At 39.2% G+C, this 19846-nt stretch overlaps 3 protein-coding genes across 21 annotated transcripts in view; all 3 read right to left on the bottom strand.

Moving 5' to 3' along the window:
• Positions 1–397: 397 nt before the first annotated feature.
• Positions 398–8040, bottom strand: LOC306968315 (nucleolus and neural progenitor protein-like). Its single transcript, XM_079563657.1, has 14 exons — positions 8001–8040; positions 7570–7812; positions 7450–7498; positions 6470–6684; positions 5866–6018; positions 4729–4864; positions 4435–4589; positions 4273–4361; positions 3014–3142; positions 2776–2853; positions 2409–2701; positions 2268–2320; positions 964–1187; positions 398–891 (listed from the first exon to the last, which is right to left on the bottom strand). The coding sequence occupies exons 1-14, from the start codon at positions 8022–8024 to the stop codon at positions 555–557; spliced, it is 2178 nt and encodes a 725-aa protein (XP_079419783.1). The 5' UTR covers positions 8025–8040; the 3' UTR covers positions 398–554.
• A 303-nt stretch (positions 8041–8343) lies between these two features.
• On the bottom strand, positions 8344–14152 carry poglut2 (protein O-glucosyltransferase 2). Its single transcript, XM_079562782.1, has 10 exons — positions 13721–14152; positions 12282–12487; positions 11699–11904; positions 10962–11039; positions 10447–10619; positions 9695–9932; positions 9277–9486; positions 8991–9080; positions 8787–8903; positions 8344–8497 (listed from the first exon to the last, which is right to left on the bottom strand). The coding sequence occupies exons 1-10, from the start codon at positions 13906–13908 to the stop codon at positions 8480–8482; spliced, it is 1524 nt and encodes a 507-aa protein (XP_079418908.1). The 5' UTR covers positions 13909–14152; the 3' UTR covers positions 8344–8479.
• Positions 14153–15869: 1717 nt separating this feature from the next.
• The window catches only part of stxbp5l (syntaxin binding protein 5L), a 411861-nt gene continuing 407884 nt past the window's right edge, over positions 15870–19846 (bottom strand). For 16 of the 19 annotated variants that reach the window (XM_079563370.1, XM_079563375.1, XM_079563373.1 and 13 more), the window contains 3 exons: positions 19700–19811; positions 19249–19469; positions 15871–18338 (listed from right to left, as the gene is read on the bottom strand). In XM_079563370.1, coding sequence (XP_079419496.1) covers positions 18297–18338; positions 19249–19469; positions 19700–19811 — 375 coding nt within the window. In that variant the 3' untranslated portion in view covers positions 15871–18296. Of the gene's footprint in view, positions 18339–19248; positions 19470–19699; positions 19812–19846 lie in introns of all 19 variants that reach the window. The other 3 variants (XM_079563359.1, XM_079563371.1, XM_079563374.1) reach the window with 1 other exon arrangement.

The following is a 19846-nucleotide window of genomic DNA, read 5'->3' as shown; positions in this document are numbered from 1 at the left end:
AAAAAAACAAAAACAAATCTGTTTTAACATTCCTATAAAGTTGTTTTCAGCTCTCTTTCATAGTGTGTGGCGATAACGATATTTAAGATGTATCGATATATTTTTAAATGAGATATGGAATTAGACCATATTGCATATAACGATATAGTTCAAATTTGTATTATTATTTTATAGGCATTTTTTTAAAGATATTTTTTTTATCTAAATGTGCAACTTATGGAGCTTTGTTATACAGTGTTTGTTTACATTTTATAGTGAGTTTTCAAAAAAACTACTTGTATTTGGCTTTGACCTTGACTTGACATTTCGTTTCACAGCTCTCACTTTGCGGAAAAAATATCGGGATATATATCGTATATCAATATTCAACCTAAATATATTGGGATATGACTTAGTCCATATCGTCCAGCCCTACTGATGGCCAGCACACATACAGTAAATTTTAATTAATTCAGTTCATTGTTATTCTTGTTTCTCTTTAAAAAAAAAAAATAAACACTGAAAATTGCAGCATTGTACACCACTACAAATGTCTAGACCACAGTCTGTGGGTGTCACAGACCGACAGAAGCGAATATATCATCGATGTCATCTTGGCTGTCACAGTGGCTGCTCTGAGGAATCGCCTCATCTTCAGTTCGTCTGCCTTTGTCCTTATGACGCCTCTGTGACTTTGACTTTCTAGACTTCTTTCCTTTTACTTGGCATTTCCTTCCTCGTCCAGTTTTGGCACTGTTAGACTTTAAACGGCTCCTGAGAGAGTGGAAATCAGTCCTTGGTTGCAGTTTTTTCGATGCTGCCAGACTCGGTCCATTAGTTCCTCTTGGCTGCAAACCTTTCGAGCAAGCCCTGAAAACTTCCCATCTGAAGTTTTTTAGCTTTGTTTGAACACTAAAACATATAAATAAAAATCAGTGTAGATAAACTAAAATCATTTACTTTAAACAGAATGCAGATTCTTACTTGTATCCCTCAGACTCCAAGCCTTTCATTTTCTGGCACTTCAAACGGAGATGGTTAAAACGATTCCTTTCCTTCCAAATCTTTTTCCATTTACACCATTGGATCATATTTTCAAGAATTAAGTGAATGTCACCAAAGGACCCCGCCTTTTTCACACAATTCTTTAATGATTTCTTCTTTGCCTCAACAGCGTTATTTTTAGGTTTTTGATTAGGGTTGAATTTCTGTGCAAAAAAAGGTTACAATTACTTGAATACAATCCATTGGAATCCCTTTACAAGCATTGTGCCCACAAAGTCAATCACACTCAGGCAGTGGCTCATAATGTTGTCGTGTCTCCTGGCAAGACACTTCAATCCCATGTGTGTGAATGAATATTGTGTGTGAGTTAATAAGGCAGTGGCTCATAATGTTCTCGTGTCTTCTAGCAAGACACTTCAATCCCATGTGTGTGAATGAATATTGTGTGTAAGTGAGTTAATAAGGCAGTGGCTCATAATGTTCTCGTGTCTTCTGGCAAGACACTTCAATCCCATGTGTGAATGAATGTTGTGTATAGGTAAGTTAATAGTGGGGATGTTGGTACACATTTGTAGCTGTGCTTATGAAAGCAGTGACTAGATATAAAATGTAGAAGACTGTAAATTAAATTGTTAAGTGACTTTGAGCACCTAGAAAAGCACTACAAAAAGTGATGGCTGCAATTATAAGCAAAGAGATTCACATGTCCCAATCAAATATACACAAAAGCAGTGAGTGGGAAAGGTATCTTGCTTATGGTCAACTTTAGGGGCGGATCTAGAAAAAAAATCACGGGGTGGCAAGCAGGGTCAGGGATAATTTCTTGGGTGGCAACACATTTTACAATGTTGAATGTTTATAGCAAATGTTTAGCTTGATCGCAAAGCACTTTTTCTGTTTAGAGGCAGGCTGAGGCCCCCCAAAAATAAACACAAATAGTAGCATTGTACATAATATAAGTAGGGGGTCTAACTCAGGTTAAATTGAAGCTTTTGTAATAAAATTATTAAATAAAAAACAATCAGCATCTTTGGAGCCACAGAAGTTGCACCTGGCTCCTTATTTAGCTCTTAAGTTGTTCTAATTCTTTGTCCTGTCAAAACAGTGGCTTCTAGAGCAGCTGTGAGACTTCACATGCCAATGGGGGGGGGGGGATCCAGAGAGGTGCCACCCACGTGCCACCCCTCTAGATCCGCCCCTGGTCAACGTACAAGTCAACCCATAATGCCGTTAACAAGGATCAAATCTACTACTGAGGTACACAAACCAGTTTTATAACTTACCTTGGTAAATGTCTGGAAAATGTTTACAAAAGGCTTCAAGTCAGAGTTATCTGCTATATTGAGAAAAAAAGGTTAGAATTCTACCAATATCAAGCAACATTCATAGATGCATTATGGAATAGTTTGAAAACATCATTGTACCTCTTTTTATAGAAACACCAAAGTCTTCTTTAACTTTTTTAGCTGGTCGCCCCTTCTTTTGTCTGGTATTAAACAATGGCGCTCCATCCTGTGCCCCTCTTTTTGTTTGTTTAAGACCAACTTCACATGTTTTATCATGAAGTAATGCAGGATCCAATAACTCGGACATATTTGGTGGCAGGGAGGAGGCAGTTAGGAAAGGCATGGGTTTAGCTTTGGCCACTTCTCTACAGAGGCCAAGAATATTCTCATATAAAGTGGACAGGCTAACCAAAACCCCACGTAAAATTACCCTGGAAAAATTAAGAAATTAACAATTAGGCATTATAAGTTGCGTGAATCGTAAGGGGCGAAAATGACAACTTACCACAGCCGACTGAGCATACTTGTAATCACCATATTTAAGACAAGAAATTCCTCCCATTTCATCTGCTGATTGCACAAACTTAAGTGCAAGTTAAGGAAAAAATGCAAGAAGTATTAGAGGTAAGGTGGCTGTTCTGTTGTGTCCTTGGGCAAAACACTGAAGAATACTAGTGCATCAATGCGTGAGTGAGAAAGAGTGATAAAAGTGGACCCCGGATTTGCACTTAATATGAGGATACAGAAAAGCTCTACTGCAGCGCTGTAGAGTGCAGCTCATGAGGTGAGAAGCTCCCAGCACTTTGAGGCACAGCCACTCCAGCATGGGCTGACTGGGGACATTACACTCCCCCGTCTTTTTACCTACATTCCTAAAAGACACACAAGAAAGATGTGTAAGTTCACAGTATTACGAACTATTAGATTCATTTGTAAGGCACAGAAGACAATTAAACATATTACAATTTACAAACTTGGCTTAAAAGGGTTCAGGATCGAATGTCAGTGTGTCATTTTATGGGGAAAATTAGCAAACTTAATGACTATCATTATCTAATAGCAATATAAATGCAACATATGGTAGACTGAGAAGTGGAGAAGAGAGACAAATACTACTAAATGCTTTACATCTGACACTCTATAGTCACCGCATGCTTTTGTCTGACCGATAACTCCAGCGCTTTTACATTTTAAAGGTTCATAGAATACTACGCGGGGCCATTATCAAATTATGGGCAATAACCTGTCCCTGCACTTCCCACCCCTTAAACAGAAATATTTTAAAAAATCAACAATGCAGTGAAAAGAGACAGATAATTTCAGATCATATTCTTGCAGTTTTTACTTTTTGTTCCACTTTGAATATCCAGTGTATGTTGAACACCCAATGTCCCTGATCCCATATTTCCAATATATCTATAAAGATTTTTCTTGCCAATTCCAAACAAACAGAGAATAGACTTCAATAATCTGCAGATCTTATATGAAAAATCACAAATATTAATTAAAATAATTAAGAAAAATCTCTGTCCCTCAGTCTTGTGTCATTGCTGTTATCCACATCACTTTGCAAGGATTTGTAAGGTTAAAAAAAAGATGTGAAGAAAGTTAAAAGCCTTATCCTGGGAAATATAAAGGATGACATCTTTTCATCACTAAGAGCAAAAAAGTAAGTTAACTTTATACTGTGGGTCATTTTGAAATGTCATTGGTGTTACTGCTGTTCGCATCAGTTAGTAGAATTTCTCTGGGGAAAAAAAAGGTCCACAGCTAAAACTATGCAACTTTACTGTAATACACCACCTTTGTTCAGGAATGACACAGATATACTACAGAAAAAGGAACAATTGATAGAAATAAAAGTCTGCTGTATGTTTCCCCGCAATAAGTGCTGAAGATGTTGATCAAACAACTTCAGATGTCCTCCTGCCATATTCCTAAATAGTGTCCACTGTTGAAGTCTGTTGACCTAACCATCACCTACCAATGCCTCAAAACTCACCTTTGAATTTTGTTCGGGCACAAATCAGTCAGCTCATAAAGGGCCTCCACCAGCTTCATGGTCTTCAATCTGTTCATACATTGTTCGACCTGTAATAACATATAGTTTAATGATGCACCTCTATTACAGCTTCGAGGCATTAACTTGGTATCGAGCTCAAACCTGCTGTAGTCCTTTGTACGTCTTGTTTCCTCTGTAACTATTGTGAAGGATGTAGAGCAACTCATAGAGGACACGCATCTCTGTTTGAAGAATTTCGCTATCGATGAGCTTAAGCACTGTTTCATTTCCCAACAGGACATTTTTAACAAGCACATCTGAAAGGAAATCAATGTGGACGTTGTGGAAGTTAACTGGAGCGTGCACATGTGCGTAAGTTTCGAGCTGTTTTTTTAAGGCTGACTTTATTAAACAATGTGTATCGAGCCGTGAAGTACTTTCCAATACATTACGCACCTGATTTACTTGTGAAATGAATACGAACACTGGAAACAGCTCCTGGGAAGGGAATGTTTACTTGGTTCCACGGTTCTTCGGCCATGCTTCTGCAGTGGACCAAAGCGGAAGTTACACAGCCAATCACAATGAAGTACTAAGACACGTGACCATGTGCAGCAATTTAAAGGCGCAGAGGAAATGCGTCTGCTTTTGTTTGTTTTTTTCTCCAATTAATCTTTAGTCAAGAAACTTCATGTAAACCTTTTAACCTCCACTTGAACCCAGCATATTTTCCTCCAGTTTGGCTTTACCCAAATCTAAAAGCTTCTTGAAAAAATAAAAGAAGCCACAAAAATTAGACAAAAACGAAGATGATAATGCAACAAAAGAGCAACAAAAAAGTGCAATAACAACACAACAAAAAGCCCAAAAAGAACAGAGTGATGGAGAGAGTGCTGAAAAAGTGACACAAATGTGTGACAAAGCAACAAAGGGCGAGAGAAACGTAACAAAACAGAAACAAAAAAAGAGCAACAAAAAGTGACAAAAAACGATGAGAAAGTGGCAGAAAGCTTTGAAAATGTGGAAAATATGTGGTGAAAACCCAACATAAAAGATATGGAGACAAAAAAAGAAAAAGCTCAATTTAGATTAGTTTTGTATGTCTTAGCTTTCAAATGAGGCGTTACACTGGCCCACAGGCTTATGGACCTTATGGATTTGGACAAAGCTGAACTGGAGAAAATGCACTCGGTTAAGAGGTTAAATCCAAATCAAAATAATGAGGTCCAAACAATTCTATCAGTGGCCAGTGAATAAAAGACATATACACTGGTTCAAAGATGAAAAAAGAATGATCTGATGAAGGCTATGCAGAAACGTTATCATCCTTTATTAAAAATTGGATATCGGCTACTTGAGTGTGTGATACTGTTTTTTTAAATTTAGATCAGTGAGCTAAAGACGTCATGCCCTGGATTGACTAGCGTGGCCCAGCCAGATCCTCAGGGAGACCCAGGGAGAACCAATTTACCAAATGATGTGTAAAAAATTATAAAACAAAGTCATCATTAGAAAAAAAAAAATGCTTTATTCAAAACTAAATGAACAATAAAAAAATATAGAAACTCTGAAGGGAACAAAAGTCTATGCTACTTGTTTACTCAACCATGTAGTGACATATGCGTTCACTTCCTCCATCACTGAATCTTCTGCTCTTCCTTTAACAGTGAGTCCATGGCAACCGCCATTCAGCCAGAAGACATCGACGTGAGCCTTCATTTTCTTTATGGTCGTGTTGAAAAGATCCTACAATCAAAACATACTGGATGTGAAATTTAAAAATAAAGAACATGGGAGGGACAAAGGACACTCTTCCATCTTCATTGTATATACAGTACGTATTTAATTCAGATGTTTGAAACATACAAAACTAAACTTCAGTATCAGTGCTAAGTGATATCTAGTTTACAGTGCTGTTATCTGAATAATATTTTTTTTATCCAGTACCTACGCTATATCAGTCATTACCTTAAACCATTGGATACTAATATTCAAGACTATTTAAGCAAAACAATAAATTATTTTATCATTTATTTAGGCTGGGATTGAAGAATTATTTTAATCCAGTTCTGTCTCAGGATCCACAACACTGTATCAAAAGATTTTGAATTCAAGGTCCTAGTCAGGTCCATTCAGCCCAACTTAAAATCTATGTAGCACCAAGCTGTATAAATACAAACATAGGAGGTGTGCTCACTCTATCACACATGTCATCTTCAGTCCCAGACACAAACAGGATGGTCATTTGTTGGGGCAGCTGCCGGAGGTCCTCAGTGCGTTGCTGATGGGCATCTCTCTGTGCTGGGGGGTGCAGGGGGAAGGAGAGGCAGATAAGGCCCTGAGCCATATCCTCCGAGTCATCACTCAACTGTCTGAGCAGAGCCGCTGCGGCACGAGACCCCATCGACCTGCCTGAGAGGGGGCACCAGGGGGTGTTAGGACAAATCACACAAGTGCTCCATCATGATGTTGACATATACAACAACTGAATGAATAAATGTGGAGGTAAAGAGCAAACACTAGATACTTTTACTTTACATGTAATGTTTTTTTTTGCTTTGGATATAAAGTTAAGTATTTTGCATGGGCTTTTTTGTTAACCTTTCTCTCTTTCAGGCATATTTAGCATTTGACTTTTGTAGAGTCTTGTCTAGACTTGATGCATGTTTGTTTGTTGATGCCTCCATCAGTCTATAATAGACTCAACCAAGCCTCCGGGGTACTCCTGTCCATGATGGGCCCCTGGGCAAAACACTGCAGACAGCGACACCCAAGGCTCCTGACAAGTTCCCACAATGCTTTTCAAGGCTGGTTTAAGTCAGAGGACAAATCTACCTTTGTATATAATAAAGTATTCTTAAAGGAACAGGCCACCGTTTTTCCATACTGAGATGTGTTCTTACCTGAGCTTAGACGAGTCGATGCGTACCTGTCTGGTCTTTGTGCGTGTCCGTGGAAGAGAGTGGTAGCTTTAGGAATATGCTGGGAGAAGCCAAACGCAAACAACATCTTTGGTCGTTTTGCGTGACTGAGGGCACGCACAAAGACCACACAGGTACGTATCAACTCGTCTTAGGTTCAGGTAAGAACATATCTCAGTATGGAAAAACGGTGGCCTGTTCCTTTAAACCCTTACAGTGCTTGGAGTTGGTCACTATCTAGTCTAGTGTTACTTACCACCAAGGAAGACTTGATTTACTGACGGGAAATGTGTCTTCAAGTACTCCTGTGGAAACAAATACGCAAAGTAAAAAGTAACACGTGAAGACTGTAGACTATTATTAAAGTTTTTAGTACCCAGACTGCGTGATAAGCCTTGACTCTGTAGGCCAGGTTGAGTCCTTTGCAGGTAAATCGCAGACAGAGAAAGCCACCGGCAGCTAAAGCGTGTGCTAGAGAAACCAGCTGTCTGAAGTTCATGTCTCCTCCAGCTCCATGGGTTAAAATGACTCCAGTATGGGCGCCATTCTTCACCTGGACAGAGGGCCTACACAGCACCGCATCCAGCTGTTTTGCCCCAAACGGGATCTTTAGGTTTTCCTGAAAATTAGGGGAAGTAAATGTTTAATCACCTTAGGACAATTAGCTATGACTTGGGCATTGAAATGTCATGATCAAAATAATAAATTCCAACATATTCACTTAGCACACCACATTGTGCTGTCGGTCAACAAAACGCAGCACATACTAGCAATTTATTAAGACATATTGACAGAAAATGACACTACCTCAAGAAACAGCTCTTGATTCATACTTCCGTCAACAAAGTTCTTCTGCGAAATCAGTTTGTATACATGCACAAGACTGACGCCTACTGGGCTGGAGAGAGCACTACAGCTGTATCCTTAATAATGCGTTTTTTGTTTGTTTTTTGTTTTCATTATGGTTTATGTAGAAATGTAAGTGGATATTGAGCAAAGATTAAAATATATATATATATATATATATAAATAAAAACTTCAGAAGATATGACATGTAGCCATATGGGTAGAATCATCACAGTTTCCGTTTGACATTGTCGTCGCATTGCCAGAAAGTTTCAAGATACACTACACAAAAACACAGGCAAACAAAGATACAAATATTTTAATGTACAAAAAGAACCTACATAATTACATCATGGAATTCACTCATACAAATTAAAGTCCTATTTGGGCACATTTTGGTATCGTTAATACATCATTCTCATCAAACCGCATCAGGTCCATCACAGTTCATCCCTCGCCTGAAAAATAATAAAGTGACAGTTTAATGTTGTTGACAAATCAGACGTAGAAGCAGTAAAGTTAAGTTACAGCCACTAGATGGAGCCAGAGACTATTGCATTGTCTTGTCAGTTTTTATGTTTCTGGAATTCTTGGAATCTATTATCTTCAAAACCCTTATAACTAGAGATGGGAAATATATTACAGCCCCATTTAGTTGGATAGATCCAGATGAATGTTGCTGTAGTTATCTAATGTCATGTATCCAATCAAATAAAAGAAACCTTAGCCAATTGATGCTCAAATTACCACTGTATTTGATCCAGTCCTCTGGCAATAACAGGGAAACAGGTCATCTGTGGGCTGCTCCACAAGCTCCATGCCCTCTCGGACTTTGGGCTCTGTAACTTGAAGTTCAGCGTATTTCTGCAAAAAATAAATACATGAGAAATAAAAAATGATATACATATCCGCACACCAAATCCATTGTAGCATCAAATTGGCAAATCTTACCTGGAACAGTTTATAGTAGTAGCAAAATACCATGTCTCCCATTAGATGGTTACGGGCAAACTGCTGCCCTTTCTGTGAAATACTTCTGGCCTGAACAAGCAAAAAACAAATTAAAAATTAGATGACAAACTGAGATTTTTGTTTCGTTCTATTGTCTAAACAAAGCTGGCTCTATCATCATTACCATTTGTCTCGCTAATAATTGGAAGACTTGTTACAGCTAAACTTGTGACGTAATTTGCAACCCTATTGGACACTTTGTTACATAAATATACGCAGTTAAAACCTCTTCATCGTGGTCTTTGGCCCATTGGATCTTCTCTAGGAGGTCCCCCAGGTCGGCTTTGATGGGGATGTAGTGTTCCCAGGGCTGGAGCTGGCTGTAGAAGTGCTCATAGTACACAGAGTCCTGCTTCAACACCACACTGTCTCCGGCTAACAGGTACGGCATTCGATAGGCTGCGACTGTGCCGTCTATGTTGATCTGGTATTTGTACTAAAACGACACAAAAGATTTTACTAAAAAACTTCACAATTAGGGTTGAACAATACACATAGTTGGAGGTAAACGAAGTTATCTCTAAATAACATCTGTCCAAAATCTTTATGGTTTAATACAGTGGCGACTAAAATCTAGTCTTGTTGCTAAGAGACACATTATACTAGAAGATATTTCCATTCTAACCACGTTCATTTCCGCTGACCTTGAAAAAGTCAAAAAAAGAGACGTGTTTGACAAGAGGTCCGTAGAGGCTTTCGTCGTGTTTGAAGAAAAAGAAGTTGGTGAAAGCGGCGTCTATCATGTGGGGATGGGCTCTGGAGAGTTTGACCAGCTCCAGCCGCTCCTGTCGGCTGTCCCGCCCTCTCCAGAAGGCAGAGGAGTTCTTCTGGTGCCAAGGTGGTCCTGTGTTGGCCTGCACTGACATCATATCGAGACTCACTCTGTGGATTTAGAAGAGATTTGTATCAAAAGCAAGGTCTTCAAGCAAGAATAATTTTGAGTTTACGAATGAACAGGCATTAGCTAAAGTCCATATGACGATTGACGATCAAATTACTGTGCCCTAAAATATTTCATTACATCATTTCACGGGACAAAACTGAAGTAATGGCCTGGATGTTAGAGACTTTGTGCTCCTCCGATCTCTGTTTGAGGAGGCCCTGCAGATTTAAACCCTCAAAAGGGTTTAGATCGAGGGACATGCTTGGCTTTTATCTTCGCAGCGGTAGTGGTCATTAGGTACTGCATGTTTGGGTTTGTAGAGGTTTTTGGAGGGGACATTAGAATCACAGCGTTATACAAGCTGTACACTGATTATAATAGCACAGCGTCATTACTTCAGTGCTGTCCCATGAAAAGATAGTGGTAGAAATGTTTGGTGAGTACTTAGTTTTGTGAGATACTGACTGACGTCTGATTATAGCAGGTCAAATTCCTCCATGTAAACTACCATACCTTCCCATGGTCTCCAGCACAGACTCCGTCAGGTCATACGTCGGCATTACAATATCTCTTGTATTGTTGGAGCCGCACCAGGAGAGGATGGGGTGGATTTTGTCAGTGGATTTCCTTTTTTCCAAAGGCCAGTCTCCGAGGTTTACGAAAAACTCTATATCAGGAAGCGACACCTAGGTCAAACAGCCAAAAAATTACTTACTTACTACTTACTTATGACAGGACGATATACAGTTTCAAGTTGAAGTGGTTGGCAGTTCTGACCTGATTTATACATGAAAAATCTGCAATTACTGATCATATCTGTCATTCATGATCCTGTTCACATGAGAAAAAAAGGTCTTTTGTGTTATCACAAATTACCTTTGGCTACATTTTGGACTTTCTTAGGATTACTGAATAGGTAATATGTTCAATCACACAGGCATAATTGCTAAAAAATTAATAAAGTTTGGCGTTATTTGCGTTTGTCTGATATATTTGACATCAACAGAATTGGTTGTAGACCAGCTTACCTTTCTGGTGATTGACAGCAGAATTGCATCCATGAAAATCCGAAATCCCACATGCTCTCCAAATGTTTTAACATAGACCTACGTTCACAGAAAGCAAGAGCAAACAATTAAATCCTACACATCCTTTTGTAGTAATGTGGTACAATAGACACAATGATCTGTCTGTATCGTTGCATATCCAAAGTATTGTTGCGCTGGTATTGTGTTTGTCATCAACTCTAAATGTATTTTTTTAGGGGAAAAAAGAGAGAGGTGCCTATGCTCACACTTGTCTAACTTACACTTTCTGACAGGTGATCAATGGCTGGCAGTTCCCATTTATAAGTAGCTCCGTGTGAACATGATTTTGGGCCACAATGAGGCTTGTATCAACTTTCATGACACCTGTGAATAGCAGCCCTTATGCTAAGGTGTGTGATCTGCCCTCAGGCTTCACTGTTTGAGTTTAGAGTAGTTGTATTTAGTTGAACTACATACAGTATATGCTTTTGAAATGAATGATTTTGAAAGAAATAGAGAAATTTACTTCTCATCACAGCTTTTCAAAAACATTGTAAGGTCCAGACAGTTAGAAATGTGCAGTCAAAAAAATGCATATATGTCATTTAGTATTTATTTATCAATTATTGCATGTTTTCATACACACAAAAGAATGCAGTTTCTTGGATGAAACTGACCAATTGTGACAATGATTGTCAAAAAAACAAAAACAACATAATTGTGACAAATGCAAATACCTTATTGTTCTTGATGGTGTAGTGGCACAGACTTTGTCTCTGACCAAACCTCACTGGGACCTCTGTGGAGATCAGGTCTGGGTCCACACTGTTAAAGACGGACAAGTCTTTGTCAATCTGAGCAAACGACCCAGGACACTTCATGTGTTTCTCCCATAAATCTCCGCTGGGCTGTGGGCAGTTACAGCCCTCGTGGTAGACAGGACCTAAACAGAAACAGATTTTAACATTTTCACATCATGGGATGTTCCAGGCAGAAAACGACAGTACATAGTGGTCAGTTTCACATTTTTTTCCAAAGTTAACACAAAGCCACACTACTGATCACATCCTGTGGCTGTGCCACACTGGAGGAAATGTTGGTGAAGTGCCTTGCTTTAAGACACATTAGCAGCGTGAACAATGTAACTGATTTTCCTAGTGCTGTGATTCCCAGCCTTTTTGTAATGCGTAGTGCGTACCCCTTGGGCTTTTCATCCACACTCAATATTGTAAATACATTTCCATGCCTGTCTTAGTTGACATAAAAAACCTAACTGCTGACTTGACTAAGCGCTCATGTGGGTACTCCTGGTACTCATACCTCTCAGGATGTAGGGTGACTTGGCGACAGGCTTGTTCTTGTGCAGTATGTGAATATGGAGGTCGGGGTAAGTGGCATACATCCTGTAGCGGACCACAAAAGAGCCGTCCTGACGATCCAGGACTTGAACCCAGATCCTGGTGAACTGCTCAGTCGGAGACACAATGTTCACCTCAAAGGCCTTTTCTCCAGGGGAAGTGGTAAAACTGTAGAAACACAATATGGGTCAATATGACACTGGCCATGTGTTATGGAAACACTGGCTGACTACCACACTGCTAGATGGCTCATATTATAATGTCATTATAGCAACTACAATCTAATATCCCAGTTTAGCCACCACATGGGCTGGTCTCATGTCTGAGTTACTACCTACTGCAAAGCTGCGTTTCTACAGTTTCAGCCAACAACAATAATCAGTGATTTTTTTTGTGGAAGTTATGAATGGGCAGGAGAAATGGAGACCTGTGTTGTGACGCAAAAGCATGTGTGAAAATAAAGCCTTACACAACACGGATACTCCACTGAGCCCAGGTTCATGACTCGAGGCTATGCTTTCATGTCTGGGATCTAACGACAGACCAGACTAAAATTACAGACCTGGATCAGGGGCAAGTGAGGTAGAGGTTGACTGTACTACGGAGCAAGAAGAGAATGGGAATGCTCTGCAGTTTTGATAAGAATATTGTACAGTCAGCAACATAATATAAATGTTGTGATACCACACCAATCAGATATACTGTGCAAATGTTTAATGATTACCTAGTGTAGCTATTGTACCTACCTTAAATCTTATTCAACTCAAGGCATTTGGATTCAGTAGGCTAATTAACTACTGTTGGCCTACATGGTGGCCTTCATGAGGAACATCAAAACCCACAGTAGGAGATATAGAAGATGTTGCCTAAATGAAATCAGTAGAATGACTACTAGGTGAATAATCACTAATCACAAATCACAAAGTATGTTGTGATTTTATTGTAAGACCCCCTACATAGCAATGCAGACTGAACCTGAAATCAAGTTTGAATTGTACATGTTTGATTTATATTTGCCTGGTAATTAATTTTACGTTGCCCTTGATACATTGTACCAAATTTAAGATAAGATAGGCTTTATTGATCTCAAATGAATGTGTTGTGTAACAATCTGTAATAACCTTTGTAACTTGCACCCATAGGACACAATAATGTGTATTAGTGTGTATTATATTTAGAAGTGCATAATGTAATATGGCATAAGATCCTAACCAGATTGTTAATGTAATGTGCTAATGTAATGATTACATTGTATTACATTTGGAAGGTACAATCGTATAATGGGAAAGTGTTAGCTAAACCTTTCACTGCAGAGCAAGCACTTTTATGAGTTAAAAACAAGCAAGGGAGCTCCAACTTTGGCTTTGCAATAACGGTGCAGGCCAACCAACCATCACTTACTTGCTCCCCTTGGTGTCCACCGCCTGGATGAAGAAGAAGCGAGCAGGCAGGACCACGTTGGGCTCCAGTCCGGGACCCCACACCAAAGTTTTGGCTGCGCTGGGAGACGATCCGCCCAGAGCACCGGGGAACTCATGTTTCAACAAACTGAGACTGAATATTAGCAGCAGTCGCCCCAGCCTCGCCATGGTAATAATAAACTTCTCTCTCCAGAGGTCGCTCCCACTAAACCATTATCGTACAATATACGAGCTACGCGCCAGTCCGCTGCAGCAGTCTTTGAAAAGGCTGAGTGCCATTAGCTGACTATTGTAGTTCTTTTTGCACGAAAAAGTGGCATATTATCTGGTCTTTTTAGCCTCCCCGTTAACCACATTCCTTCAGGTTAGAGAAACGTGAGCACATCTGGTCAATGACCGGGGGGCGGGTCTAGAACGTCACATACGGCCTTATGATTGGCTCGTCTTTCTTCCACTATCGCTCTGATTGGCTTAAGAAACGTTCTATTTGTGAATAAAGATTGGGTTGAAAAAAATGCCGGAAGTAAGTAATGCCCATTCATTGGCTTTTGCTTCATTGAAAAATATTCAGATTGATTCAACATTTTTATCAGGCCTTCCTTGTTATAAATAGCACGCACTTCACATTATCATTCATTTACTGTGCTTCAAACATATCTTCAACATTTTCAAATTGATACAGTGGATGATACGAATTCTGAAATATCTTAAATTATTTATCGTTTCAAGAGAGACAGAGCATTTTTAATCATGTAAACATTAGCAGCCATTTTAAAAATCAATCACCTAAAACCAGACCATGCCCGTTTTATTTGCGATGAATGAGCTCTAAAAATGCATATTTTTTCTCTAGATGCCACACGCTTCTATGGCCCTCTCTGAACTCTGTAGGGGTTAACTTTTATACTCTATGGGTTGATCTGACCAAAACATGCAATGAGCCCTGAGATTAAATAACAAACAGGAGAGAAATGAATGCATTTCAACAAAATGTGCGACTCAAAGTCATCAATAAAATAGAGGCCCAACATGTTTACATCAATCAATGTTTATTTCAGTTTGCTTTTGCATCAACATATTTTCATTTATTTTTTAAAGTTCTAATACACTTGTATAATATCAATAAGAACAGAAAGTGGTAGAATCCATTTAAATAAGACAAACTTTGCTGCCATCGTTGAGAAAACCAGAGAAAGATTATTTTTGTTTATGTTTTTTTTAGGTAACTATCTACGGTGTGAAGAACTACGGTCCAGTGATTTAGACGGAGCCAGAATATCAGATAACAGTACCAAGTAACAGGTACAACATATACAGAGAAAAATAGCCCAACGAGATCTCAATCAATGTGTTTTTTGATTCCCCTTCGAAATTCAAACTGTACAATTAATATAAAAAACTAAAACATACTAACAAAACACCCTGTCAGTAGAGGTCCTATTTTTTTTTTTTATCGGTTATCATTTTTTGTGTGTATATTCTCTGCCATTGAAAGAACTGCACTGAGCACAAATCCTATTAACAGTACAGACAGGAAGAGAACGGTTTATGACATGATTCAGACACCTTTCAAAAATGATGTTTCTGTCCCTTTTTAATTCTGTTGTTGACCTCAAAACGGTGACAAATGGGTGACTTTTGCCAAATGATGGAAAGCAGTGATTCTCAAACTTTAACACACAAGTACTACCGAAAAGAATCATAAAGTAGGCCTATGGGTTTAGATACAGTGTTTGTCCAAAATGCATTAAAAGGCATTGATCACCATGTCCTGTCGCAAAAAATTGTTGTTAAAACAGAAAATGGAAGAAGCAGGGGAAAGCGACGGTCTTTCACCTAAAATAGTAAGTATGTGACAAACAAAAATGTACTTCTGTCTATGAAACGTGGATTTGTAGTACAATCAAACAGACAGTAGACTATGCTTAAGCTGCTTATTCTGTTTTACTACTTCTGTGGTTGCCAAACATTTGCTTCCCCTTGTGAGGTACTTTTTCAAAATCAAAACGTCAGACTACACCTTGGAGAGGTCAACATAAAGGAAGAAAATGCATTAAGTAAGCCAGATTGAGCTCAATGTGTTCATAAACTCAATCTTCTGGAGCATAGATGTGGCTCATTATTCTTATGCAAACCCGTCGGGAGCTACTTGTTAAATGCAGGAGAGTGTGGAGATGTAGATCCATAATGTTATTCATTTTTAGTATGCTAAGGTTAATGTGCCCAGACGTACGGCGCTTTCTCATGGAAATTCACATATGAGCAAGGATAGACTATGGCATTGGCTGGAAAAGGTATATAACAAGTTCAATGCCTGTGTTCTATTTGAATGCCTGAATATCTGAATGCCTGTGAACTACTATAAGTCTTTTTGACACGATCTGGTGCTACCTCTCTCGTTTTTAATTCACGTTTTTGACAAGAGTTACTGGCGGTAGCTTCCGGAGCAGCAAAAATCAATGAAAAAGTTGTAAACAAATAACCAAGCCCCACTATATTAGAGTTACTGCACAAATTAGCAGTGAACTAAAAACATAAACTCCTGAGTCTATGTTACATCCCCACTGCAGTACCCGTGCCACAGTTTGAAAACCACTGCGTTACAGCGTGTGCAAAAAGGCCGGACGTGATAAGAGATGAATGTCGATAATGCTTTTTTTTGTTTGTAGTTTTAGGTCAAAATACAGACAAATACACAAGTACAAAGTATCTTCCTCCACTTAAAAGTTGCCATGTGGCTCCGACATGTATAACACAATCACGATATGATACACCACCCCATGTATCATGAAACAGACAAGAGCCGTCTTCAGCTGAGAGGCCTCCACCATCAACTATAGGACGAGGGAATATTTTCATAGTCATCAAGAACAATATTGAACAAAGGAACAAAAACAAAGAGCGTCTCCGTGTCGAAATCGTTTACAAATGTCTCACACATGTACATAAGTCTCTTCACTGATTCACAACCTGAAAGATCACTGAGAAAATACAGTTACTTTTTTTTTTTCTTTTTCTTACGGTATCACAAAAAAAAAGTCACGTGGGACTTTGAACGAACGTGACGCCAGATCCTATTTGTAGTCCTTCACATTGACAATCATTTAGATAGCACTTGTGTTCAAAAAGAAGAGGAGCCATATTTTTTTTTTTTTTCCATAGTGTTCTCAATAACATACATAAAGTTATTAGAAACAGCGAGAAAGTGTAAGGGGGGGAGACGTTCTGGTTTTGGTTTTGCTTGGGCAGGGAAAGAGTATTAAAATTGAGGCACTCTTTCCCCGCTTTTTTTAACAACAAAACTACATAGAACCGACCGAAATGGGCACACTGGAGTGCACAAGGCAGCTAAGACGCAAAACTATCCACAACTTATTGACATATATAAAAATAAAAACCAGCATCAAACCTCCATGTCTTTAGTAAAATGGTTGATAAATCCCCTCTATGGCCAGCTCAACATTGCTTTTCACATATTTTTTTTTTTTTGACAATCTTACATTATTAGCTCTTGGGGTAACATACATAAGTTTGTCTGTCCATTTGCTTGTATGGCACATGATTAGAAGTACGCATTTCACCATAGATATTAACACAATGTCCACTCTTTCAGCCTTTCCAAAACGTCTCACACCGATTCGTATTACCTTCGTTGAATTGAACTTGGGAAATGGGTCATACAGTATGTCGTCTTTTTACACTATCTTAGCAGCAGCAGCCAAAAAAATGAAATCAACATTGAGAATCTGTGCTAATCAGTGTTCGATAATACAATTGATTTGTGGTTGCACTGTGCAGCTCTCATTCATAAGAACATAGTAAAACGCAAGTGTCCGTAAAGCTAACTATGGGTGCTATATTGTGTCAAGTAATATAAGCTGAGACTAATAAAAAATATAAATAACAAAGAAAGAATAGTATTCAGAAACAGGAACAGAACAGAAGATTTGGCTTAATAGCAATGCGGGTATACATTTCCCTTTTTATATATAGCTTTTTGTCAGTATTTCAAAAAATATAAAGTTTTCATAGTTTCTGTAGTTGGCTTACATTATTAAATAAAACTTCTGTACTTTCTATCTCCAGTTAAAGAAGCATGCTGCTTTTAATATGGCAGTTGGATATTTTTAATAGTCATCCATTTTATTTCATGCATTTCTTGTTGGTTACGTTTCGAGTATCTACACAGTGAGGTCCAGAAAACCAAACCTAGATGCACACACTCCCTCTCTCTCTCTTTCTCTCTCTCTCTCTCACGCACACGTCATTCACACACAGGACAGACTTTTCGGATTTTCCCCAGCTCTTTCTCAGCGTCCTGGATGCTGCCTCCGTTAGTCCCTCTGACTACATGTCTAGACAAGGAGCGAAGCCCGTCCTTGCAACCCCCCTCCCTGGATCAATGAGACAGCGTAGTGCGTGGCCAGTCCGGAAGTCATAAAAGACAAAGTCACTCTTGAGTAGTCTGCCTTTTAAGTACCGTCCTCTCCGTTGAAGAGAGCAGCCTCCTGTCCCAGCACCGAAACCCCCACACTCCAAGGGCAGCGTGTGCTGCGTTAGAGCTGATACCACTTCTTGTCCTTGTATTTCAGCATCATCTGAAATGGGAGGGAAAACATGTATTATGGTCAAGAGTCCAATAGTTTCAATATGATATGTTGTGCAATAAAAGTGCTCTAAAATGAAACACAAAGGCTACATCCATATTTTGGAAAAAACTATATGACAGATAGCAAGAAAAAGGCCCCAATAAATCATCAAACCTGTCACTAACAGGTACGTGAGGGACTTGTGATGGGCAGGAGTCCCAAATCACGAGTCCAAGGCAAGTCATCTATGCTGTACCTTTCTGCATCATCTGCATTTAAGGGAATTTTCCAAAGATGGGAATGTTCAAAACAGTGCACAGTTCTGTGATTGAGAATAAAGGAATGGGCCTGCAGTTGCTGCATGGTCTGAAGATATATCTCTCTGGGAAATTGTTGTTTCTTTTTTAGTTGCAAAGGGTAAACTAGAGGTGGGAAGTATATCGTCTACAAGATAATATTGAAATTGCTGTTTGGATAATATACACATTTTCAATATCGAAGTTGTCTCCAATTTCAAGAATTGTGGAAAAATAAAAAGACAAAAATATGGAGAGAATTTGGTTTGCAAATAATTGCTTCATTATCGTTAGTGAGAAAAAAAAATGTCAGTATCACCCGGCCCTAGAGTAAACTAAAACTAATAATTTGTATCCAATAAAATAGTGAAAGTGTGTTTTGTAACAGAATCTACGAATGACTGCCTGCAGTAATGAGACCGAAGGTGAACCATGATAATACTCAATGATTGCAGACAGTATTAGGATTTAAAGATGTTAAGGCTCAGCACCATTATGTCTAGCCTGGCAAAAGCCAGACTGACTTGATTTATGTATTTATAAATACATGTATCACCATGTATCTCTTAACATGGAGGATCAGTCTGGCTCGTGCCAGGCTACATTATGTCAGTGTACTGTACCTCATGCGCATGTTTGGAGAACACTTCTGCACTGGTCATCATCAGGGCTGTCCTCTCCTCCAGCTCTCCCAGCCGCTGTCCTCTCTCGTCTAGAGCGATACGGGCGCGGGCCAGATCCCCCACTACTCCACTGGCCGCCACTTTCATGCCCTCCATTCCGGCCTGACCGGGAATGTGCTGCGCCAGGCTGCGGGAGGCTTTCCCTGCTGCTGCCTCACCGACTAGACACACAAGTAAGATTGAGGATAAAATCAGAGAGTGCGAGTAGTAGTTGAAGCAGAATACTAGTAAATATTTGAATCAGTAGTATGAGAATTTATTCATCATGTCACTTTTTCACCGTACTCATACAATGCTTCACAATAATTAAGATTAATATTAAAACACTGTCCATTACAATGCCATTCTCTACAAGTATGTATTGTCCTGGACAATATAAATGTGGACGTACAAAGCTCTTCCCTGTCGAAGTTGTTACTGTTTCCTCCAAAAAAGCCCTTTAGAAAGCCTCTGTTCTGAGCCTCTGGTGTCTCTATAGGTGTAAACAGCTCCCCCAGCATCTCCTGCACACAGGAAAATTACCATCAAAATATGCACC

This window comes from Gobius niger (assembly GCF_951799975.1).
Source record: "Gobius niger genome assembly, chromosome: 9".
Lineage (NCBI taxonomy): Eukaryota > Metazoa > Chordata > Actinopteri > Gobiiformes > Gobiidae > Gobius > Gobius niger.
The sequence above is the reverse complement of the archived record's forward strand: the minus strand, read 5'-3'. Positions and strand labels throughout refer to the sequence as shown.